The 26,933-nt window shown below is 36.5% G+C and overlaps 1 protein-coding gene across 1 annotated transcript; it reads left to right on the plus strand.

Annotated features, from left to right (window-relative positions):
• NT5C3A (5'-nucleotidase, cytosolic IIIA) lies at nt 1-25,868 on the plus strand. The gene is made up of 9 exons (XM_021553309.2): nt 1-267; nt 20,680-20,778; nt 21,221-21,290; nt 21,988-22,034; nt 22,183-22,268; nt 22,525-22,614; nt 23,836-23,998; nt 24,339-24,539; nt 25,264-25,868. The coding sequence occupies exons 1-9, from the start codon at nt 130-132 to the stop codon at nt 25,363-25,365; spliced, it is 996 nt and encodes a 331-aa protein (XP_021408984.1). The 5' UTR covers nt 1-129; the 3' UTR covers nt 25,366-25,868.
• Nucleotides 25,869-26,933: the final 1,065 nt, after the last annotated feature.

The raw sequence follows: 26,933 nt of genomic DNA on the forward strand, positions 1-26,933 counted from the left end.
CCGGGACGGCGGGGCGCGTGCGGCGCCGTCGTTGCCGACCCGGCGGTCGGTCAGGGGGACCCGGCGGGATCGCGCTCCTTCGCCCACACCGAGGGGCGCAGCCGCGCTTCGCCCCCGGGAACTACTGCCATGGACAGGACCGCCGTGGCCAAGATGGGAGCGGTGGCGAGCGCCAGCGTGTGCGCGCTGGTGGGCGGGGTGGTGCTGGCGCAGTACATCTTCACCATGAAGAAGAAGACGGGTAAGAAGACCAAGATCATCGAGATGGTACGTGGTAAGAGGCCGAGGGTCGCTCGGTCCCCGGGCGCACGCCCTTCTCCTTGTCCTTCTCCTGCGGCCGGCGGCTCCGCACGGCCGCTCCCGGGGAGCCGGGCGGATATCCCGAGGGGATATCTGGAGGGGCAGAAGGGGGACCTTGAGCTCAGTTTGGGATTTCTGTGAGGACAGGCGCTGGAGGCAGGAGCAGCTGTTCCTTCCACCTCAGCGTGACCCACTAGCACGGAAAAGGTGCGTGTGGGAAGGGGCTGCGCCGTCCTGCCCTGCCCGGCCCTTAGGTACCTGTAGGATGCATACGTACCCGTGGGTCTCGGTGGTAATTTACAAGCCTGCTTGCAATTTGTTTAAAAGAAAAATGGACACGCACACACACGTGCTCAACCATCTGTTGAAACTGGGAAGCACAGTCTGTTCACGGTTACTATAAAAGGAAGATGGAGCTCGCTCTCTCTAGCTGCCCTTGTTAAACTTGTTGTTTAGGAATTTGTTTAAATATCTGCTTATAAATAACTGGGTCGTAAAAGATCTTAGTTTGGACGACGTGCTGATTATGTGGAAGTCCGTCAAATTTTGTGATTTGGACACCGCCGTACCAAAAAATTGAACTGAAATCGTCAAGGCACTTGATGTTAGCTAGTGGGTATTTTGTGATGTCCCCTGCTGAATTTTACTGAAAGCTCTGATGAATTTCTATAATTACACATGGAAGCAGATTTTAGTAAGAGCTAGGATTCTCTATGTAAATTGCGAGCTGCCTAAGTACTCACTTGGCCACGCATTGCCAGGCCTGCCGGTGGAATTCATGCAGTGCAGTTTGTAATAACGTGGGTCCAAAGAAGAATTCTACTTTGAGTTTTTGCTAATTGTAGAGGCATCATTTACTGTTAAAAAAAATACTGTTTCTAGTCATCAGTCATGTCATCTAACAATTAGGAGGGGAATGGGTTGTTTTTTAGTTTCTCCAAGCACTGTTCCAACAGCGTAAGGGAGAGCAGAAAGTTTGGATTGCCACTTCAGCTAGCACACATCCTTAGGTCTAAAGATGCAGGTCTTCTTTCTTAAGTAGCATTTTCAGTGGACACATGTATTCAGGCTGTTGAATTTCTTTGAAATACGTGAAGTAGTTTCGTAAACTTCATACCAAGGCACTGAGTTTGTCAATTATGGGCAAAAATGTGTACATGTGTTTCATTTGAATATGCTGCATTCTGAAGAACTTTCTTTTATCCACCAATGCAGATTTGATTCAATGTTTGTCATTTACAAGACACTGTGTGAGTTTTATTTTATGACAAGAGAGACCTTTCTTTGAGCTGTGGAGGAGAAGATGCTTTTTCCAGTCTGCAACTTAGTGTTATTTAGGATGGTGGTAAGAAACAATACTGCCTTATTGAAATGTTTTTTCTTTCAATACTTGGCTGGTCTTTTGTGTTAGATTAAAATTGTGGGATAGTTCCTGCATGTTCAGAAGATTTTTTTGGTTCAAATTTTCTTTGGGGAACATTACAGTTTAGTTTTATATCCACATTAGACTCAGAATTACCTTGATGTATAACTTTTATCAAAAGCATTAGGGAGCAGGCCTCTTTACACCTTAGTTATGTGAATGAAATCTGTTTCATTATAATCAATTACAGCTTTTTTTTTTTCTTAGTCAAAACAAAGTGAGATGAATACAAAACCCAAGTATAATTTAAAAAAATACAGCTATCTTTAAGTGCTAAAAATACAGGGACTTTTACAAAATCAAATTGAACATCTATAAGACAAGTTAATATCAAGGATTATGATGCCAAGAATGTTTATTGTGAAGAAAAGTGGAAAGGATTCTCAAGCATTGTGGGAAAGTGTACCCCTCTTTCCTTGCTGAATAATGAAATCAAGTAATTCTTAAATATCTAGCTCATATTTCAGTAGATGAATTCCTTAAGGACACCAATTAGCCTGGTGGAGAAATTTAAGCTTAATGGAGACACCTTAAAATTACTTCATCCCAGTTGATAAAAAAGGCTTAAAATTACAATTAAAATGTTAATATTGTGTCTTCATCCACAGTGTGTAGTTTGCAAACAGGGAGTTTCCCTTAGGCACTCATGAATGTAGACAGAGTTACTTCAGCTCCACTTCTGAAGTAACAGAGGCATTAATAGTAATGGCCACATGAAGTTTCACTCTGTGTGGTAAGAAACAACCTTCTCTCCAAGCCTTCTGCTATTACTTTGCACAGACACGTTGCCAATTCTTTGAAACTGTATAGGTGTTTACACAGTCAGGTGAAAGCAAAAGTTAGCCACAAAGTTGCTCATTGTAATTTAAGGAGATGGATTACGATTAATTGGATTTCTTAGTAACTTTCTAGAAAATGTTTCCAGGCTATTTTAGAAAGAGATGAAACTTTATAGTAATGTTCCATCTTTTGGATTTTTTCAAGCCACAGACAAGTTTGCAATTAAGTTGTGTTCCTATATAGTAAATAGTTGTGTTGCCAATAGACTTCAATTTTTGATTACTTTTTTGCTGCGCTTTTGATCAGCTCAGCAGGAAACAACTGTTTACAAACTAGAGTGAAGAACATTGCCTAAATCTTTCAAAAACATTCACTTGTAAACAGTAGCCAAATTAATTAAAATATGGAGTTAAAATGAGAAAAAACTTCTTCGAGGAGTATTTTTTGTTGTCTGTTTCATAAATAAAGTTGTTAAAATCTTGGCGGGGGTTTCAGCAGCTTGTTCCTCACTATTTGGTTTTAGAGCTTTTTATTGTGGCTTTTTTTTCTTAGAATAAGAAACATAATAGAGCTTGTTGGAAACAGAATAGAAGATTACCTTAAACCAAGACTTCCTCTCTCAGGTTTGTTTTCCAGAAAACTGGGCAAATGTCTACTTACATTTGTGTATTTCTCCAATCTGCCCTTGAAGTGAGAGTTATAATTACATGACAAAGAGACTTTGTATCAAAGTTCAGCAATAACAAATTAAAATCAACTTTAAAGCAGTTTCTCAGTTTACTGGAAACATTTCAGCCACTCAACTATCTCTGGACAGTGCACTTTTTATTGTGTTAAAGGAAAGAAATGCATGGATTTTTGCAATATTAGAGTTTACCTGGAGGGAGATAAGAAAATTAATGAGAAGTAAGGTAACTGCTTTTTATCTACTTGCTTAAGAAATAAAGGAACGTATTCTGTGAGTATATATGTTAGAGGCATCAGGGGTGTATTTTTAAAATTATTATTATTTTCTTTTACCTGGCAGTCTCTAGTGAGACTGTGTTCTTGTTTCATAGGACATAGAGCATTTGTGCCACAGATGAAGCTACAACTGGCAGCAATCACATGCCACTTCTTTATTCTTGTCTTGTTGCTGGTAACTAGTTGTTATAGTAACTGTGACGTTACTCTGGCAGGTTGACCTCCCAGCAGTCAAAAGCAGAGGAGTAGGTAATGTGTAGCATACATATTCAGGAGTCCAAGTGGTTGGTATTTGCAACTCCTTCATATGCGCTTATGCCTGTACAGAGCTGAAGAAGAGTTTAAGATTGAGTGAACTGGAATTACTAAAAGGGGAATGCAAGGAAGATGGACTCCCTCTAATGAAGCCTTTGCAGGACACTGTCACTGTCTGGATGTGCTCAAGAGCCATGCAGTGATATGATCCATTTGGGAATAATATCATTCAAAAGGAATGGTGCTGTGATGTGTGAACCTAAGTAGTGAAAAGTGAAAGAACTCCTGATACCTAATACCACTGCTACCTATTGACATGTGACTGAGATTCCTTCCATTACTAGAGCATTAGAATAATTTTTAGATTATTATTAACATTTTTAAACCAAGTTAAATTTGACATGTATACTGGAGATACTGTATGCTATTTCTATAAACCTTGGTTTTTGTTTAGACCGTATTCTTCAATAGAAAAATCAGTTGTTGGTGGTAGGCACCAATTACTAAAACAAGGTTATTTTGCCCACACACTGTTTGCAGAGATAATAATAATATATGCCACCTAGATAATGCATTATACCAGGCTGCCTAATGTAAACCACTGTGCATCATATAAGTCACCTAACATGTGGCTTGTAAAGCAAGTTTTCAAAGGGCAGGAAAAACCCTAAGGACAATGCATGTTGATATAACTTGGATACTAGTAACAGGTTTTATTCTCACTGTAAAATAATTCAGTTGGAAATTTAGGAAATTTGTATCCCAGGACAACAAAAATTGACCGAATTCCATTGTTTTCTCCTCTTATTGTCAAAATTATGTACATACTAATATTTTACTTCATTTAGTATAGTAGGCTGATCCTGCAATGCAGCTATGTGTTTTTAGTAAGTTTTAATTTTCTGAAATTGCTGCTGCCTGTGTTGGGTTTTTTTCAATTCAGTAGGTCTTGAAACCTATGTTCTTACAAGGGATGGGTATGGGAAGATTAAATATATAATTATTAGTTTCTTTAGAACTCATTTATGCAAGTTATAACAGTTATCAAAAACATACTGATGATCTGTACCTGAAAACTGAGTTCCAAGTAGTCAGTATAGACATGTCAGGATACAATATAGATTGTAGGTTTAGGCTCAGAAGAGTTTGTTTGCTGCTTTCTTTTTATCTTTTGTATAAAGTCTTTCTTCAAGACAGAAAAGCAATCTTTCAATTACTCATTCTTATCTGAAATATATTTACCTTTGAATAAATGCTTGCTATGTGTTAAGTCATATTTTTAAGTGATTTTTCTCCTGTTTGTGATAACTCATTTTTATCAGTTGAGCTATAATGGCATCTGTTCTATTAAACTCTTTTTACAGCTTAAAACCAATAGCAAATACTGCAAGTCTTAAACATGTTTACCTTTAACTGTCAAACAATATAAGCAGTAATAAGGGATTTTTTAGTTTTTAACCTGAATATGTATATCATTGCAAATCTGTTCATATTATGAATTAAAGTTACATGGCATTCCAATTATACCATTCAGTCTTGAGTTATCAAGAACTACCAGCTTTTATAGAAAATATCTGAACCAATGAATATAAGCATTTTAGAGACACAGGGTATGGATCCATGCATCTATAAGCAGGAATTCAATAGCGGTGAATTCAATGGCAATGTACCTGAAAATGTAAAAATGTCACAATTTGTGTTAGGCTGGACTGGAAACTTGCAAAATACCTGAACTTTTGCAGTTCTTTCTTTAAAAAAAAGCCAAATAAATAAAAATAATAAATAAATAAATAGAAATAAATAAAAATAATCACACCAAAAATGCCACCACAGCTGCCTTTTGCTTTTTATTTTCACTTGCATGAATTACATCGTACATGCAAAATACATATTCTTTTCTGTGTTGGCTAGTTCAAGCCATCAGCCACCGCTCTTCCCTCCACGTGTGCATACACAAGTGCATTTTGTGCAAATGAACTACAGCGTACTCTTCACCTCCTCCAAGGGTTGTTACGGGAGGGAGTTTACGTTCAGATACTAGAAGAGAAGCAGACAGCTTTGGTTGCTGCGTTTTGGTGCGTTTGTCAGAGTGATTGGTTTTCCCGGCGGCGGCTGGGGCGGCCGGGCTGCACGGACGGCTCGGAGCAGCAGGGGGCGCCGGCGCGGAGGGGGCGGGAGGAGCCCGCGCCCGCCCGCCCGGCCCGGCCCGGCCCCACTGCGGCCCGGCCCGGCCCCACTGCGGCCCGGCCCGGCCCCACTGCGGCCCGGCCCGGCCCCACTGCGGCCCGGCCCGGCCCCACTGCGGCCCGGCCCGGCCCCACTGCGGCCCGGCGCCTTCAGCGGCGCCGCTCCGGCTGCACCGCGCCCGCAGCGGCGGCACAGCTCTGCTGCCTGCCCGGCGCTCAGCGCTCAAATCGGGTAAGCACAGCTGAGAGCCACGAGCACCTCGCAGCTGTTCCTCCTGGCTTCCTTTCCTAAGCGCTGCGCAGGGATAGAAGGCCAGATAAGACTGGGCAAGCGAGTCGTTTATATTGTCATGGGGGGTGTGTAAAATAAAAGCAGGGCGTGAAGTCTAACTGGGCTTCTTGCAGTCACAGCACTGTGCAGCAGTTGATCTGCAGCGACTGCTTCTTCCTGGGACACAGTCTTCATACAGCTCTTATTTTGACCAGTTGCTGGATGTCAGTCTCTTTCTCCCATCCAAAAGTCATCAATCAGTAGGGGTCAGCTGCTGTAAAACATCAGAGAACTTATGACTGCAGTACACAACATTTTTGTTCAATGGCTATCATGCAGCAGCTTGACAGTGTGCCATTAAATTGGAATCTTGGGCTGTTTTCTCAGTCAACTTTTTTTTAGGTTATTTGTGGGGAGCTTCTGATGGTTCAAGAAAAAAAAATCAGTGTCCATTAAAAGTCCACAGAATTTTTTAAATTTGCCTGATCATCAAGAGTGCTTTATATAAATGCCCAAAAAAAAAAAAAAATAGAAAGCATTTTTCAGTACCAGTGAACATATGTTTAACATTGCAGCACACGGGTCAAAGAGGACACCATGTTTAAATATTAAAAGTAACTATATTATTTTCATTCATTAATACCTCAAAATAATAGAGAATTGCATTGACTCAACGCAGAAAATAATTAGGAAAATAATTTTAAATAACATTTTTCTAAATTATAGCAATAATACCTTTTGCTGGAAGGAAATGTGGCTCCTACTTTCTTATATCTCAATCTTTTAAAAAATAATTAATTTTATTTATTTTATTTTGAAAGGGCTGGGGCAAAGCCCAGACTTGGACAATTAAGTGTCTGAACAGACTTTCAGACTTCTTGAGCTGAGTTTGCCACCAAGAAAATTCCTGTTCAAATGTATTTGTTCTGACTTGTTTCCCACTCATTAACTGTCATTTCCTTCCTGTACTCCTTTATAAAGATTTGTTTGTCTGCTCTGCAAACTGAATCACTGAAATAATCCAAGTTTATTTGTGTTTTAGTTTTTTTTTTTTTACCTAGGAGTTGTTTTGTTTCACCTTAATCTGAATGAATACCACTGAAATGTTCCATTAATCTTGTTCCCTTAAAGCTTTCCCTCTGTCAGAAACATACTAGTTATCAGACCAGAAATGTGATTTTTTCACTCAGCAGCTATTATCATAACACTTACTATTATCAGCTGCATCACTGCCTTTGCAATGAGTATCACTGATGGGTAAGCCTCAGTTTGGTCTGCACGTTCCCATGGAAAAATTGTACATGAAACTGAAGAGTAGCAATTAGCACAAAGCAGAAGGAGTACTGGTTCTTTAGCAGTAGTAGAGTGCCAAGAATAGTACACTTACAGAAGGCAAGTACACAGAGATAGAAGAAATATGGCATCCAAGTGCATCTTTGAATGGATCCATCAGTGAGAAACATCCATAAAACAATGAGATGTGGAGTCAAAACAATCCTTCATGCCTCAAGTCATAATGCTTCTGCCTGTTACCTTTAAAAGGAGTGTTTGGTAGTTGTATTTAATCTTTCAATTTAATGGAAATTTTTTTTTCAAGAACTTTAAAAAAGAGTTTGTAATCAAAGAGAACCTAACAGTTTAAAACTTCATTAGTCTCAATGTGTAATTTAATTGGAATATTATATTAGCACTTAATTCTTCTATGTAGTGTCTGGTAATGTATTGCAGATTAAACTTTGTCCTGCTGACTTTGCTTTCAAACTGAGTCCCAAAACTCCACTATTCAAGGGTCAGAGTTTATTTGATCTAGATACAGCATTCTTAGGCTTAGTGAAAAAAAATCTAAGCAGATTTTTTTTTTTCCTTAGAAGCAGATAAGAGAAGAAGAGAATCAGCAGCAACTGCTTCAGTCCAAGCCTTGGCCTTAATGCAAATTCCATTCTAGATAGTGTTACATGGGAAGCTTCTAGGGAAATGAGCATTTGTTTAAGTTCTTTCAATGCATGTCCATGTAAATATATACAGGATACTTAATTATCAAGGTATACACATGAATGTACAGTTTGGAGTGAAAATAGTATGGCTCATCAAAATTACCTTATTATGCAAGGTGAGCTTTTGCATACCTGATAGCTAATTAAGAATTTGTGAATGTACCACAGTATATTTACATACTGACAGTTCTTAGAATTCTACACTGCTTGCCTAGGTATATTGAAGAAAGATTATTTGTACCAGCACCCTCACCTGTAAGCATTCTTTAAGAAATTATTAGATTCTCTATAATGTAGGGAAATGGATATTTAAGACAGGCAGACTCCAACATACTCTATTGCAGTATTAAAGGAAAATGAGACTACCACTCAAATTTAAAAAGTCTTATTTTTCAAAAATTAATTTTCTTTATCTGTGTTCTAAAATTAAGAACTAGCAAGAAAAAGGAAGGATGGAGTTAAAACGAGGGCCTTTTCCAGTTCTAGTTTATTCCATGTAGAGATAGAGGAACAAGAACTGGTTTTGGTATTTAAGCTCCAAGTTCATGATAAAATCTTTATAAAGATTTTATCCAGAAAACTCTGGTAAGAATAGTGAAATGTATGTATGAAGGCCAAGAAAAAAAGCCTCCATATTCTTCTGCCAAGCAATGAAAGGGTGTTGAAACCTTAAGTTCTTCTTTCAATCCTGGTGCTTTAGAAGGTGTTTTTAAAATTTAAGTGTAATGTGATAAATTGTATTGATCTGAACTTGCTTACATTTAGAATAATTTTATATTCTTTTTTTTTTTTTTACAAGGGCAGGAGAGAAGCAATGATTAAAAAAAAAAATCAGTTTAAATTTGTCTAGGTAGTTGTGGTATTTCCAAGATACTCATTAAATATGTCTGAAGATCTCTTCATCATTTCCAGATACTCACTGATAACTAAATAATACATACTTTTTCTTTTAGCCTGGCAGTTATAGAGGTTAAATCTCTCCACAGTGAGGGAATGGCAGCTAAGCACAAAGATTAGGTGATTCCCCAAATATACAATCAGAGGAAAAAAATGCCTATCCTGAGCTGTGTTCCTTCACCACGGAACTGTTCTGTATGTTTTGTACCTCCTCTATTCTCTCAGACTAAATTCTTGCCCAAACTCATAATTGGCAAGATCACATGAAATATTGGAATTGTAGACCCTAGTTATTAGTTCTTTATTTTCTTGTAAGATGCAAATGTCTGTTGATCTGTCACCAACAGAAATCTCTTCTTTTAGAATGATTTTGTAAGCACAAGAAGCTGCATAAGGAACAATGCTGCAATATCTTTTATTCTCTCACCAGAGAAATGTATTAAACAGAAGAAGAAATGTTTAAGGAGTTGTTTTAGTGTGTGTGTCGACATTAACCTTTGTGTTCAGTACGGCCATAAATGATCAGACTATCACCAGTTTTCCCATGAACTGTAAAGAAAGCTGGATCTCTGATCAGATCAAGAAAATCTCTATTAAAAAAGTTGTTGAGTATGTCTTGTGATACCATTCAGGTTAAGAGCCTCATCTTCTTAGCATGTACCATCTCTGGATTTATCACAATTTGTTGAATTCAGTCTTCAATATGTTCTCAGCACTTTTTCATGACGTGTGCTGTTCAAGCTCTTTAGAATTGCTTACCCCCCTCACAAGTGATCTCTGTGACAGGCACACACTTTCATATACAAATCATAGTTTTTTTGCATCATACCAACTGTAAATATGTCTGGCATGGCTTTTTACACCAGACCTGTACCGCAAAGACAAGTGGTATCCAAAATTCCTGCAACCTTCTAAACCTTTATGAACCCCAGCTTCATCAAACTGACCATCGATCTTACTTTCCTTGTAATTGTCACAGATATAAAAAGCTATTCCTGAAACCATTATGCTGCTCATTAACTCAGTTCACCAGGGCATGAATAATAACCATGTTTGAGTACAGTAGGGTTGTATTGGTTCCTTTCTTCTGCTTGGTCTTGGTACTTGAGTACCAAGGTTCAGGTACCTTTCCCTGTCTCACGAGGTATATCAAGTTTTGGAAAATATGTACTAAGTAAACTTATTACAAAAGCAAAATTAGGCAGGAAATACAGTTCTTGAGTGTTAAAAATTGATCCCTACAATAAAGCAAGGTACTGCTCAAGTGAAGTCGAGCAATGTACTAAATATATGGGGATATATTAAAAAGTTGTTCAGTAGTGGTAGGGTCACTAAACAGGAATAAAAGCTACTAAGGTCATGAAGAGACACTAGCTAATATTTACACTGCAGATTCAATCACCTTATATAGGATTCAATCACCTCTAAATTTTGTAGGAAATATTCTAAAAAGCTATGACCTCTTTCTTGATCTTTAAAAGTTTATGTCAGTTTAGTTGAAGTATTCGATTTATTAGTTAAAGAAAAAGCTCAGCTTACTTGCATAGGCAATACACCTGTGCTAATTCTTTTCACAAATGGATGCAACTTAGGTCATGGGTGTGGAAGGACTGGTAGAACCAGCTTTTCTGTGCTTTAGACTAAAACTTGCAGTGCTTCATATTCAAGAGCATCCTCTACAAACCAAGTTCACCTAACACACCAGCATATAAAGTTGAACCTTTTCCCAGTCTTATATAAATTATAAATCATCTAGTGTTTCCAGTAGTGTTCTTTTTCTGCATAGAATATTCTGTAGTCAAGATATGGCCCTTAGCCAAAGAGAAAATGTTAAAATAGAATCTAACTGTTGAAATAACTACACCTCTTCAGTTGTGGTTCTTAAAATATATTGAAATGACCTTCCATATTTCAAGAGTAGAAATGTCATGCTGCAGTTTATTTCTCTCTCTGTAAAAAAAAAATCAGTGTTCATTTTAACTCCTCTTTTACCAGACATTAAACATGGTAAACAAAATGGTCAACAGACTGAAACCAGCAGTAATAGAATGTGGTTAGTAGGAGCTGTGGTATTTAAAGTGTTGTACACAAAGATTTCTTAGATTTGCAAAGACAGTCTTGTTTTGTAGATGAGAAGTTTCATGTATGGCATTTCATTAGAGTGAAAGTGCACTGTTGATAAAGATAGAGTAGATGTTTTTCTAAGAATTAGGTGTTGGCTGTATTAATGTTTACAGAAATTTTGCTCACACCATTTTCTAGGGCTTTCACTAAAACTGTAATCGTTCATTTAGAATGCTTTCCAATTAGTCTGGTATACCAAAAACAGTCTACAAGAGATGAACTTAATTTCTGTAACCCTTTTTTTTTAATCTTAAAAAGAAATTAATAAAATAATTTTTTAAAACACCACCTTGTTTTTTGTTTCCCCAGCTTTCTGAAAGGGAAACTAGCTTTCTTTAGATTCTTGACAGCTCAAAGGCAGATTCTTTGCAAACTGAATCTATCAAGTGATGTCTTACCGGAATTACATGATTCAGCTAGCAATTGTATTTTACTTCATTGTTTGTAACATATGTTTTTTAACGTTGGAAGTCTAGCAGGGACATAAGCTTCAGCTTTTTGTTGTGCAAATAATTCATATTTATTCAAGACACTGCGCTATATACATATGTTTCCCAAACATTATTATAAAAATATTAATGGAAAGTATGCTGCCTATATTAAAATACTATGAAGGGTAAAACTCTCTGAATGTTACCGGTTACAACAGTGTACGAAGTAGTTTAGTGGTAGCTATGAATCCTGGCAATACCAATGCCAGGTAAGTTCAATTTACTGTATACAGTCTTTGCAGGGATTATGTTATATTTTGAATATATATTTCAAACTTCCGCTACTTCAGGATGCAGCAGACTTTAACATGTACATTTCAGGGGATCTTGGTCAATTCTGAGAGGATAAGTGTTGATTAAAGTTACATGTTTTGTATTAGCTCAAGTATTCACTTCGGTTGTTTTGTTGGCTTAAAAGAAAGAACACCTCTGAAAACAAAATGAAAGTGCACATATAGGTCAGATACACAGAGGAATCCTGATAGACTACGTAGTAGCCTACAGTTGGAATGTAGACACAAAACATACAGATCTACTGTATCATTCAGAAAGTCTGTTGGGTTTTTGTTTTTTTTAGTGTAAAAAGCACACTGTCCTTTCAAAGGAAATTTTCATAGCTAATGAATTTCTAAAGTCCTGCTATTGTTAGGGGGTTTTTATAGTGTTACAGGCTTTGTACATACTACACTTGTAATCTGCCCTTGCTTCAGCTCTGACAATTACACTGGTCACATTAGTGGCCATGTATGAATTGGCCTGATGTTGGTGGTTAGTCCTGGCATCGTGAAACAGGGATCATAAATCTGAGGTTGAACATGAGTTACAGGGTAGTAATAGAGAAGCTTGCACTGCTGCTATAGCAATAGTCAGCTTTGTGTGACACTAGCATTTACAGAACTTCAAAATGTAAAATACAATTTGACAATAGTTCCTTCATCCCCTCACTCTAAAAAACATTCCTTTTTACGCCATCTTCTGTCACCTAGATATGGTCTTTAATCATACAGCATGCCTAATGACAAACTTCTAAAACTATGTGGAGTTGCCTTGTCTCTCAAAAATCCTGACAAACAAGGCTCCTTGATTTCCTGTTTCAGTATCACACAGATAATTACAGCCAAAACAATTCATTTGCTCCTACAGGAATAAATATTAATGAAATCATGTAAATGAAGCTCTAAGAAATCTGTGGCACTGTGCAACAGGAAATCTTAAAATACTTGGAAATATTTTGTAAAAGGGCTAAAAATTAACAAAGTAGTAAACTTCTGCTTTGAACAACTGCCTTCCTCTGTTAGAGCAACCCAGATTTGCTTGCTGCATCCATGAAAGCTGTTCATTCAGTGAAGGTCAAAGGTTTTGTTGTTGGTGAACCAGCTGATGATCTGTAAGCCCATCAGGCTGTACTGCTGAGCATAACAAACTGCTGTGCATTGCTGACATGCGTCACAGGACCCTGGGGTTTTGCATGGAGATTAGTCAGGCTGTATTTGGAAACGCCCTCAACTGCACCCTGTGCTGCTATATTAGTGTGTCTCAAGCAAGAGGAATTTTCTTTTGCTTCTGCAGCTGCTCCTGCAAAACCCTCTGGTAAGTGTGCGCAGCTTCTGTCAGCAGTATTGACTGTCTTCTTGCCTGTTTTTAAGCCAAGGTTACAAACTGAGGGCTTACTTACAGTTGTTAATTGTGACTGTAAAAAATCCTAAAAAACTGTATTTTTAAATTAAAATTTTGATAGCACAGAATGAGCAACAGCATCAAAGGAATAAATATACTTAGTGGTTTTCATTGAATAGGTTAATTCAGCTTAAATGTTCCTCTACTTTTAACTATGCATCAGACTATTCTGAAGTCGTGGTATTTTCACAGTGATGTCGATATGTACCATGCATGTTGGCTTTTATTTTATACAGCAGGAATAGAAAGACCACATAATATAGCAGACCAATTCTTAAAAGGATTTGGTTGGTTTTTGTTGGCAGCCTGTATGCAAGCCCTGCATCTCTGGACTCTGCTTGCCACCTATGCTGTTGCAGTAGGACAAAATCAAGGACAGAAGAATCAGGAGTGCCCTAAGCTCAACGCACAGGTACTCTCCTTTAAAAGCACAAGAGGAAATGCTGTTGTCATGTTTTCTGTGAAAGCGCTCTCTGCAAATTTTTATGAGGGTTTTTTTTTTTTCAAATTAAGTATCAAAATCCAGCACATTAAGTATAAAAATATGTAAATAAATAAACAAAGTAAACCAGGAAAAATTATTTTTATGTGCATCCTATTCCATGTCTTAAAATAGCTTAGGCAGTGAACCCATTTTCAGTTATTTCATATAACGTGTGCTGGGTATCTAGTTTCACAGTGTTGTTGGGGTATCTTCACAGTTATGAAGCAACTGTGAAGATACTTAGTGTTCTGTTGTTTCATTCCCATAATAACTAATTTTTAGCTAAGTAGTCCTAAGGCTATTTCTTGGCAGAACTACTAAAATAGTAATTTGGTAATTGCTAGTTACTAAGGATTTCTTACCACATTTGAGCTTGCATCATCTGAATATAAAATGTGTTATGGTTTTGGGAATTATAAATTAGTGAGTCTCTGTCCTGAGCTCACATTATGCTAGAAGAGTGCCCCATAACTAGTGAAGTTCTCCTGACTACCTGCACATAATGATGTGACTGATGTGATTACACTTATGTCCAATACCTCTTGATGTTCCTGTCTAAAATATAAGCCTACTAACAGCTGGAACAGCTAAGAAGAGCCTCTGTTTCAGTCATGGGCCAGAATTCAAATTGTCTGAATTACAGGCAGTCTTGCTTTACACATGTATGAGGATAAGTATATGGAGGAAAAGTCCCCACAGTGTCATTCTGTGGATTTTGTTATATCTCCTCCATTTCTTGCAACTCAAATGTTGCAAGCAGCTAAAATTACATGGAGAAGCTTGCATGCTTTTCAAAAAGTTTTTTGTTAGCTTTGTTTTCTAGAGCAAGTCATGTTCTGTAATAATAGCAAAAAAAAAAAAAGGAAAAAAAAGATTGGAAAATAACATGTAAATTAAGGAATGTGCCCCATTTCTTTATATTTTTACTAAACTGTTACTTTTTTTCACCAGGAACACCAAAACCAGTTTTCTTTAGCTTCTGGGTATCAAATTTCACAGCTATCACTGCTGCCATGCCCTGCCTTTTTTGGTTCATGCCCATAAGTGAATATATGTGATAGCTAGTGTAAGACCTTGAAACTGGGCATCTGCAGTTCCGAAAATAAATGTCATTTAGTCTTGGTTCATACTCTTGTACCTGTAAGCTGTCACTGTAGATTAGAATAAAATTTACAAATCATTTTCCCCTATCCAATTTATGACTTTGATTTTTGTTTGCCTTGCTCAGAAATAATATGGATAGCTCTCCCTACCAGCCCAGCCTTGTGTGTTCTCTCTATGAAAAGATAACAGGTTTGAAACCTGCAGTCTAAGACAGTTTTACCAAGAAAGTAGGAAAATAGAAATTGTGTTATACTTTAAATTTACATACTGTCAATATCATTACAGCTAGGTCTTTATTTAGATCTTATTTATTGCCCTGTCCCTTTCATGACATTATGGTAATCTGAAATTTTGTGGAGTATTTTTAATACATTTACAAGTGTGAGAACAGTTCTTACTGTGATTCAGAATTACTGACATCTAACAAAGTACAACGTCAATCATTGAGATTTATAGAGAAGTTCTGTTAAAATTTTGTCTACCCATAATCCAATGTGTTTTTTTAGCAATGGTTTGGTTTTTGGAAGGCTTCCATACTAGATGAGTCTTTATAAAACAAGAAAACTTGGTATTTGCCAAGTAGTGTAGGCTTACAGGGTATGAGTATAAAAATACTCTGCACCATTTTTTTAGGGCCTTCGTCAAAGCATTACTTAGCAGACTTATGATGACAACCTCCTACAGGTGGAGTTAGTACTAGTGATATTTCAGGCTCTGTGTCTAGGATTGTGAAATGAGCCATATCTCTATGTAGTTAAGATAGCAAGTAATTCATCAACTCATCCTTCCCTACTTAAAATTATTGACAGTGAAAACAAAAGGTCACTCGGTTGTCCTTTATATGGAGTTTTTTGTTTGATTTTTTTTTTTTTTAATTTCTGTGTTAATCATCACGACTTGTTTTACTGGGTAGGGGGAGGAAAGTAACTACTGTACCTCCAACACTCAGTAGACTGAAAGATTCAGTATAATCCTAGCTCCAGAACATGACATTACACCTTGTGGACACAATCAGTTTTTAATTTCCTGGGACACCTAATTGGAAATATCTACAATGGTAGTTGTAAATTTACATAGATCACTAAAATGAATGACAGGTCTTATCACCAGCTCCTGTTTTATAATCAAATTGACACAGCATGCACTTAGATACACACTGCCTCACATACTAAGAAGACAACTTATGTACTAAGCAGCACCTGGATGCATAAAAGCAGTTCTTTTGCATTTCTGTTATCCAGTTGTATATAAGAAACTTCATTTCAAAACTAGAATTAAACACAGCAAATACTTCTCTTTATTTAACCAAACTACACAGATGCATGTCTCATGTACTAAATAGATTTGTAATTTTCAGAACTATCCTTGTTGTAAATGACCCATTCTGTGGTTTGTAGGACTGGGGGATTTCCAAACCTGCGTGAATCCATTACTGTTCATTCCTCAAGGTATGACCATAACATTCTTAACTACAAAATAATTTCCAACATCCTTATTCCAGTTACCTGCTATCACAAACAAGCAAGATAATTTTTTTCCTTTTCATAAATCCAACTAAGCTCAACCTTTAAAATAATCTTTTTCAGGTTTGTTCTTCCTTCTCTCAAAGGCTCCTTAGAAATGTCAGAGACTAGAAACTAAAATGTACTTGTGGCCAGTGTGTAGACCAACCACAAATTACCTTTGGGAGTTGTCGTACATACATTTTAAGACACACCAGCCTCTGAGCTATTCAGTAGCATATAGATGCTCTTGGTAAGAAAGCAAAACTCTTCTCACACTTTTAAATAGGGACACTTAAGGGATTTATCATTATATACTTTCAGATGTCACAATGAATTTTGAATTCCTTTTCCTGTGCTTATGTAGTTTTAGTTCTGTATGTGGAAGCTCTTGACTCTGAAAAGCTTTCTTGACTTGGTTAAGGGCTGTGGAGGTTTTTGGTTGGCTGCTTCTCTATCTGTGCTCATCCCAGTCAACTGGTGCATGAGAATTTTGGGAGGTTTATGTGCACCCTGAGTTGACTGCTAGAATTTTCTTAAACAGTAAATAGAAACACTAATTTTGTCAAATTGACTGAACTTTTCACCCTTTGCTCTTTAATCTGTCTTATCAGTTTTTTCCAAATAGAATTTGCTTTTCTCTTTCAATTGTGAAGAACAGCAAATATGCAACAATGAAACAACAACTAAACTGGGCAGAAGCATTGGAGGAAACAGTTTGCCAGAAAATAGGTGGCTGCAGTTTCAGTTTCATTTACCCAGTCCTTAGACAGTTTCATTTGCTTCTACTACAATAATGATAAAGAATAAATAAAATTATTACTACTTAATGTTCAGGTGCAAATACTAATACAAGGAACTAGTGACTAGTTTTCCTAGTGACTAGCCACTAGGAAAAGTGGCTATTTTGTCTAACCGTATTTGTCTGAGGCTTTATCAGATGTCACAACTGTAATGTAGACTTGTTTTTTCCTCTGAGAGTGCCTGTGAGACTGAAAATGTCTGGGTTATACTTGCTGCAGAAGACTTTCTCCCACCCCTAAATTAAAATACTCTTCAACCAATTTGTGTGAAAAAATGAAAAGTGTGTTAGAAATAAAGTAATCTTATGAACTGATCTTGAGTATGAGTTTACAACATCAAAGCAGGAAGCTTTCATCATACTTAAAATCTTTAGCAATTTCTTGTTTGACATAATCTACTACCAAGATTTTTCCTCAGGTTGTTTCAGAAACTTACAAAAGGACTCAGTCTGAAATAAAACAGTACCAAACAATCCAATTTTCCTCATCCAGTCCCTTTCTTTGATCTCTCCATCTACCTCAGCATCTGTTTAAATTAATTATATTAGGAAATCTGTTGCTTAGTATCTAAGTAAACCAAATAATGCTTGAACTATTTCTTTAAAAAGTATGCATTCAGATTTCACTGTTTAATGTTTGCATTCTAAATCTAAAAATACATATATAATTTGCTGAAAGTTAAAGGAATTAGATTAGTCAATTTACAGTACAAAAATTACCAAACCAAGTCAATTTACAGTACAAAAATTACCAAGTCAAAGTGCTTTGTGCTTCATTATAAAGAATATTGTAAATGCAGAAAAAAGTGGAAAGCTTACTTTTGTTTACCAGCACCATATAACATACAAAAAAATACCATAAAGCACCTTTAAAGAGTTATAGATATAACAGATACATATTTTATTTTGTGAAGCTAGATGTGCTGTTAATTGTGAATAAAGAAATGCTTTGTAAAGCTACATCTCAATTTAGTGAATTCTTTTATGGATATTTTTCAGGAATTCTATTTCTTGTCAACACTCATTAGCTTTCTCAATTACTCCGAGCCTGGGAAATAGCTGGGAGCTGGAAGTCAATTCTGATGTACTTTTTTTGTCTTTGCTGTGCTAAAAGAAGTATTAGCAAGGCACTGCAACAACACAAGGAACTCAGAGATATTGGCTTAGGAGATACCACTTTAACAGAAAATGTCTTTGCCAAAGGATCAGAAATGAAAACCTTAATTCTTCCAATTGAAGTGGAATTAATAGAGTTTGTTTCTTTATGAGATTTATAAAGCAAAGAAGTAGTGAATACCCTGTTCAGGACAGAATTTTTGACAAAATACTGTGGTATAGGTGAAGCTTTTTTGAATAAGGAGAAAAACTTGGAAATTTATAAGAGACTCATGATTAGGGTTCTAGAAAGATTTCTGTTTTTGGTTTTCAGCAGTGTCTTGGAGGATATCAGCCAGAAAGCAGCAGTAAGCACAGTGGGGATTTAGAATTACTTGTTTTACTGAAAGATAGGAGCACTGACATGGAAGAAAAGAAGCAATCCAGAAAGATTAAATGTAAAATTTAGCACTTTGCACAAATACCTGTTTCTTTCTAGGAGTCATTTAGAAGAATATTTGGTCACTACCAACTGTTTCTGAGTCGTTCTCACCATATTACTGCTTACACAGGGCACGTATTTTAATGTACATGCAAAGATGCTATCTGAAGACAAGGGCCAAAGTGGCCCTTCAGCCAAGGCCTTGTCAGAGCAGAGCAGAAAGGTTTTACCCACAGTCATGGATGCTGTGTTGGAAAAACAATGTGCTTCAAGTGGGTGGGCCAAGACAACATCAAGAACTACCAGAGATTTAGAAAATTGTGTTCTGCAAAAGAAGATTGAAGAATACTAGCATTTTACATTCAGGCAGAAGGGAAAAATGTATCCAGTGAGCGTCTGAGAAAAAGAACACTTTTCTCCTAGCTGAATGACTTAAAATTATAGTAAGGAAGATTAGCAAACTTTTCTAAACATACAGGTAGTTGAGGAATATGTGAGTGGGAGTCTTGAAGAATGAGTTAGATGAGCTTCTGCTCATCTGATAGAATGTAGCTGTAATGTTTTGCTCCCACCTGAGAACAGAGTGGACTGGAGCTGATATTTCAAGGTATGTCTAGATCCTCCTTGTGTCTGGCACACAAGCATCTTTTCCCTTACAAAAACATATGCTTGCAATACTTTAAAATGGCACCTGTTTCTTATGTGATAACCAAATTGCAATTTGACTTCAAGCTAGCTGTTACTAATGAAGAAAAGACTTACGAGCATCAAGAGCTGCAAGAAAGAGTTCTGCATGACTTACTGACAATATGAGAACTCTGGGTCCAGAAACTTCATGAAATAGAAACTCCCACACACACCTTTTTTTGTTGTTGTTTTTTAATTAGCTCATTGCAGCACAGATTACTAGCTGTAAGAAAAGGAAAGCTGAAGGATCAGAATGTTAAAAATGTAATTCCTAACACTTTATAATCTCTGAAGTTTTATAAACAGAAAATAAAGCTTACTACTCATAAAAAAAAATAAAGCTTACTACTGCCTGTTTAGCCAGATTGCAAATGTCCAATGTCTGTTTTTTAGAATGGGTCTATACATAATTATAAAAGAAAAAAAACATTCTACATTGGGAAATTCCTGTAAATAAATAGTTCTTCTACTGTTCTGCAAGTTTGAAGATAAACTCTTAGAGTAAACAAAGGCTTGGGGAATTGTTTGGGGAAGAATGGGGTTTTGTGGGTTTTGGGCGTTTTTTCTTGTTTTACACCAAATTCATTTATCATAATATTCAAGAAATATACTTAATCCAAAAGGAATATACAGTGTGATATCATGTTATTTCAAAAGTGTGCAGTGAAATAGGTAATGGTAACAACTGATGGACTGGCTAGGAAGGAGGAATTACTACACAGCCTTGTTGTATTGAAGTACTAAATTGACACTCATTCAGCATTCTCAAGGAAACAGTGGACGTCTTCTTTAACTCTGTTGATACTTTAAGGGCATATTAATAGCAAAGAGAGTTAGTTTTAAGATTTACCATCTCCTAGTGCTATATCTGAATCACAATGTCCTGTTCCTACATATCCTATCCCTTTTTTCCTACAAATATAATGACCTTTTCTGTGAGTGTCAGCTTATTGAATAAAGTGATATCAGGAAAGGAAATTTAAGCAGATACTGTAAGCAAACGGAACCGTATGCAATTGATCAATACATCCAGAGTACCTTTTGCTTCTTCTTATTCTTGCTTTCTGTCCTGACCATGTCTTGATGGCACATGAAACTGTTGGTAGATGCAGAGCTTCCAACTCACGCTGATGGATGGCAGCTATTGCCTAGGAGTTTTTTCTCTGCAACTGTATTTATGTGTTTGTTCTTACTCTTCATAGATGCCAGAATTTCAGAAGAAGACTGTCCACATTAAGGACCCAGCAAGAGTAGAGGAGATTATTTGTGGTCTCATCAAAGGTGGAGCTGCCAAACTTCAGGTAAAGGTGCAGAGAGTTTGGAATAAAAGCAACTGTAGGATTGTTACTCTATGCCAAAAAATTTAAGTATATTTATATATACGTAATAGAATTCAACCTACAAAAATCTCCAAAACTTAGACATGTTAACTCTTTTAATAGTCCTTGTTGATTCAACTGTAATTCAGCCAGACACTAGTTAAGTAAATTACTTATGCATACAAGCTTAGTAATTTCAGAAAATATTCTCAGCAAAGGAATGAGAAAAACAGTTTTGTTAGAAAAAACGTTACTATTCTGGGATATGCTAGCTTCCATGACAATGGCTCAATAGAATAGGGAGGCTTCTGTGACACACATGCTACTCAGCTGCAGCTATTGTTGATCATTCAGAATTTCTAGCCATTCTTTATTTTGTTCCTCCATGTTGTAAGACAGTTTTGCTTTTTCTTTCCTTAAATAGATTATTACAGATTTTGATATGACATTAAGTAGATTTTCCTACAATGGAAAAAGATGTCCAACTTGTCATAGTGAGTACTTTTTTTTTTTTAATACAGATTGATTTGTTCGCTCCTTTTAGTTTTTCCTATATTTTAATTTTCTATTCAATTTATTTCCTAATGAGATTTATATTGACTTGTTACCTAATCTGTATATTCTACTGACAAAGTATTCTAGTGACTGTTTTTATGTGTGTGTGTATATACATATTAAAATCGGTGTGAATTAAATCAGATAAGTTGCCATTCACAATTAAAGCGTTAAGTTTTGAACTCTCAGATGTTAATGGCTAAATATGGTATGGTTGACTTTTGTTTTTCAAGAGCCCATCATAGTCCTGACACCTGCAAGAACCAGACTGTAAACTCCTTAGAATTCTTGGCAATTTTATCCATATGCCATAGTATTTTGGAACAAACAAGGAGAAGTATGAGATGTAAAACATATAGGATGCCTCATAGTGATTTTGAAAATAATTAAATCTCAAGAAAAAGATACAAAAACTTGTAACAGATCAATATCTGTAAAATCAGAGATTAATGAAAGGGCATCTTTATACTTAGGAAGAAAAATGTGCTTTTTGCTGGTTGCTGGTAAGAAAAGTTCTGAGGAAGCATATTGCTATGTCACCAGACATTGTCGTCTGTGCCATTTACAGTGTTGTAGAGAAAAGTAGAAGAAATGCATTATCTTGTTTAACTGTCTTTTTTTTCACCTCTTTCCCAGACATAATTGATAACTCTAAGATCATCACAGATGAATGTCGGAAAAAGGTAAACAAAAAACCTACAAGCATTTGGTTTGTTGTACAGACATCTGTCATTATTCCATGACAAGAATTTTATTTTGATTGCTGAGACCAAACACCAATGTATTTTATGAAAAACATTAAACATCTGATGGGTTTTTTCTTCCCTTCAGTTATTGCAGCTGAAAGAAACTTACTATGCCATTGAAATTGATCCAGCTCTCACCATTGAAGAGAAATACCCATATATGGTAGAATGGTAAGAGACACCTCCTATTTTCAGATTATTCATATTAGAGTTAGCAAGTTTTTAAAAGCAAATTAATGGCAGTACTTAGCTTTTAGCTGTCACAGTAACTGAATTAATCTCTTAAATTTTTGTACAACTGGTTTTGTTTTGCTCTTAACCTGAATAAGTAAGAATTAACCATACAGGATGCTTTTCATAATGAAAATTAATGAAAGGGGAACCCTAGTAAACAACATTCAACCCATTTTTTTTATTTATGTTCTAGGTACCATAAATCTCATGCACTACTCATTGAACAAGGCTTACAGAAGGACAAGTTTGCAGAAATTGTAAGGGAATCTGATGTTATGCTGAAGTAAGTTCTTTTTGATTTGAATTATATCAATGGTTCGAAGCATTTTCTGTAGATTCTTCCTGAGTGTTGGGGGGAGGAAAAAAAAGAAAAGAGAAATTAAGAAACCCACACATTTTTATGAGAATGAGACACCTTAACCTTGGACCACATTGAGCTCCCACTTAATTGGTATGCTATATCTAAATGTAGACAATAATCTCACTGTATAAAGCAGAGATCTGGAACTTTTTTTAGTTCCTTCTCTACAAGCTTAATTTCTGTAGACTTTCATCTTCTTTAAATTGCACTGGTGATCCTTTTTTTTAAGAGCAGTGTAAAGTGTAACTTAATTCCTTTGAGAAGCACTTGAAGAACATGTTTCCTGTGTTGTATTAAATATTGTTCTTCCTCTGTGACTGAACACAAGTTTAAAATCCTTGTTCAAAATGTGCTGTGGGTTTCATCTCTTTGAAAGCCCTCTAAAACTGTAAATTTTGGAATACTGAAACAGGATGTTAGAACTTAAATTGTGAAAGTATTTGTTTATAACACTCACTGAATCCTTATTTTTTGTACAACAGACAAGCACCCAATCTCTGCCTGTTTGAAAGTCTAAGTCCATGTTGACTGAATCTTCATCCACAAGCTAAAACTTTTTCCAGAACTTTCACAATACTTTTTTAAAATGTAAAATTCTACCAATCTATCTCTGTATGAAGAAAGCATTAGAGATGATAATATCTTGTTCCTGGAACGCTATACATGGGGTACTGAATACTAAAAAACTTTCAGGAGAAAGCAACAATAAATGTTTTCAAGATTTAAAAACAGAATTTGTTTTTTAGTAATGACTATAGAATGTCACATATTTAAGTGAGGAAGATTGAAAGGAGATTTACAGCCTGATAGTAAGTCAGTGAGTTCTGCTAGTTGCTTGCTTGTTCTGGAGTACTTAGGGGGGGGGAAATGTTTTTAAATCTTTAAAACATGATTAGATGTTTTGGGGGGAAAAATTATACAGACCAAGACTAAACAGCTTGATGCAGATGTTTCTTGCAAACATGCCTTGTGTTAGGTTGATGCTTCTTGCTGACCTGAAAAGGTGAAGTAAAAGAAATGCAGTAAAGTGCTCAGGAAATATTAATTATTTTCCAAAGATTATGTGATTGTCTCCTAAAAACTGAGACATTTCTTGGCTTTCTTTATTTGAGATTTGATTTGTATTTTCATTCTGTGTTGCAGAGAAGGGTATGAGAACTTCTTTGATAAACTCAGTGAACATAATATTCCTGTGTTCATATTTTCTGCTGGGATTGGTGACATTCTTGAAGAAGTAATCCACCAGGCTGGGGTCTACCATTCTAATGTCAAAGTGGTTTCCAATTTCATGGATTTTGATGAAAATGTATGTATGAGATAACAGATTCTTATCAAACATGTTTGATAAATACCACATTGTCTATGGTATTTAGTATCTATTTATACACACTACAAAATATATATAGATAGATATATATAGAGAGGTATATAGAGATAGATCTATACACTCTTTCAAGCAGGAAAAATCACTGTCTGCCTGCTCTTAACTATGTTGTCACAGCCATTACATTACTCTAAACTAATTAATCTTGTCCATCATGACAGATTATGTAGTTCAGTCTTGGCTCAACATTACCTCTTTCATTCTAGATTCTGTCCTGCTTGAATGGTACCAGAAATAACTTCAGTGTTGCTTTTTTCAATAGGGAATATTAAAAGGATTTAAAGGAGAATTGATTCATGTTTACAACAAACATGATGGTGCCTTGAAGAACACAGAGTACTTCAAACAGCTAAAAGACAACAGCAATATCATACTGCTGGGTGATTCTCAAGGAGACTTGAGTATGGCAGATGGAGTAGCAAATGTTGAGCACATTCTTAAGATTGGCTATCTCAATGATAAAGTAAGTAGCCTTACATAACCTTGTGAGGTTTGAATGAAGCACTGGGAGTTTGTTATAATGCAGTTCAGATATCAAACCAAGTGTTTAACCTATTTGGGTCGACATTTCAAACATTTTTCAAGGGTTTTTTTTCTAACTCGTAGCTCAGAGCCACAAGTATATATTGCCTTGATTTTTGTACAGAAATACTTCCAAATGGTGTTTCCTAGAGAAGTAAAATTCAGAGGCTATAAAAATTAGTTCTCTTAAATTCCTGTGGCTTCTCCTCCTTTTAGTACTAAATTGATAATTGGGAAAAATTATAATCTCACAAATAACAAGTCCAGGCAGTCTATCCTCTTTTATTTTTACTTCTTGGGATTTTTAAGTGACACTCAACTGATTATTTGCTAAGTTATAATGAATATCCATTTGCATTGATGAGAGAGAAAAATGTCAGCTTTATATTTCTCCCTGCCTTTCCAGAAGTAGTTCTGCTTTCAGTATCTCTGTGTGTGAGATCCTGGAATAAACATGAGGTATTATATCCTGGAATGCACTTTAGGTCAGGCCACTACTACTCTGTCCTTCTGTGGAATTCACTTGTAGGAGTAATACATTATTTGCATGGTTTATTCCCAGAATTTGGTGGAAAGACTGGGCAATAGTATAATGACAAAAAACTCTTTCAATAAATAATTCTCTTAACTAAAGGAGTCTTTCTCTTTATCCCTTGTGCAATTAGGTGGATGAGCTGTTGGAAAAATACATGGACTCTTATGATATTGTCTTGGTGAAAGATGAATCCCTGGAAGTTGCAAACTCCATTCTACAGAAAATCCTGTAAATTGCAGTCTCAAGTCACTCCATTCCTTCCAGGAGGCAACTGGACAGAAGAGCACACACACATGTGCTATCGTAGATGTGTTTATTACTCATTTATGGAACTGTTTGATTTAATTTAAAACTTTTATCTTCATTTTGGTATTATGGAATATATATTGTATCAATTATCAACTACAAGCTCCTTTTACTGCTCTTACACTGTTCTTTATTGTCTCACACTCCTGTTATAACGAGATCTAAATTGGATGTGATAAACTGCTGCTGATGGGATACTGTGGTTCACCGTTCTTTTTAATCAGGCATTTCAGAGCAGCATTTAGGAAACATGGCTATTTTGTAAAATTGAAGGTGTAAATGCTCTGTAAAGAGTGTGTGTTTGTTGCCTTTTCAAAGACATTTCAGTCTCAGCTGTACTTTGAAGGATCTTACTCATATGCTACGTAATTTCCCACAAGTTTTTCATACATATATTTTTCATCAGTAAAAATGCTTTTATTCACCCAATTCAGGCAAAGTGTTTCTTCTTCATATTTTTGCATTATATGTCTGAGATAAATTTTCTTATGTTTGTAACAACAGATAGTTTTCACAAGCTGATAGTCCACAGCCTGCCTGCAATGAGCAGAGACATCCTCAACTAGACCAGGCTGCTCAGAGCCCCATCCAAACTGACCTTGTTTCCAGGGATGGGGAATCTACCACCTTTCTGGGCAACCTGTCCCAGTTTCACCACCCTCACTACAAAAAAAAAAAAAAAAAAAAAAATCTTCTGAAAGTTTTTCCCCTGTACTGAGCACATTACAGCACCTCTTCTCAGCATTGTGTAAATTTGTACAGCCACAATTTCAGAAACTTCCTCAGATATGTGGCAGGATGGGTTAAAGATGATGTTGTGACCCTGCTCCTGTGAGGTCTCAGCTGTCCTAAATCTATTCATTAATAAAAGAGAGCAAATCATGCAACTCCCCTAATGTGCAATATAATCATTGTTCCCCTTTGTTTTCTTTTATACAGAGCAGAAACTGTGCCATCTTCTGTCCCTGAGGAATTGTAATGAAAATGTGGGAGAGTTTAGATCTGCATTCTCTTCCACCAGAATTAAAACACATCTCAAGAAATGGCCTCTTTCCTTATAGCCTCTGGTCTCTTATTAAAAATCCTGACTTGGTATCACCAGAAACATTTTTTTACAAGTCAGCAGCTTTTTATCTGTTACTACCACTGGCAGAACTTTTCCAAGAAGGGAAGAGAGGGATAGTTTCCATACCCCACCTTTGCATCCTCTGCAGTAAAATGAAATTAATCATCCCTGTATTTTGAATGCAGGGCAGAAGCTCCATGTAAAATCTGAGGTAGTGTGAGCATCCTTTCACAAATCTCATGGCACATGCTGTGCCATCAGGGAACTGCTGGGCACAGCAACCTTTTAGAAATTCCATCCTGCATCTGAACAGGCAGGGTCAGAGGGATGATGTCCTTGTACAAAACCTACAGTCATGCAATTCCCTAGGCCTGAGTCGGGGGCAGCCAGGAGGCCAGAGGTGGGGGGACCCTTGAGAAGAAAACCAG

The sequence above is a fragment of the Lonchura striata genome, chromosome 1, assembly GCF_046129695.1.
Source record: "Lonchura striata isolate bLonStr1 chromosome 1, bLonStr1.mat, whole genome shotgun sequence".
NCBI classification, from domain to species: Eukaryota; Metazoa; Chordata; class Aves; order Passeriformes; family Estrildidae; genus Lonchura; species Lonchura striata.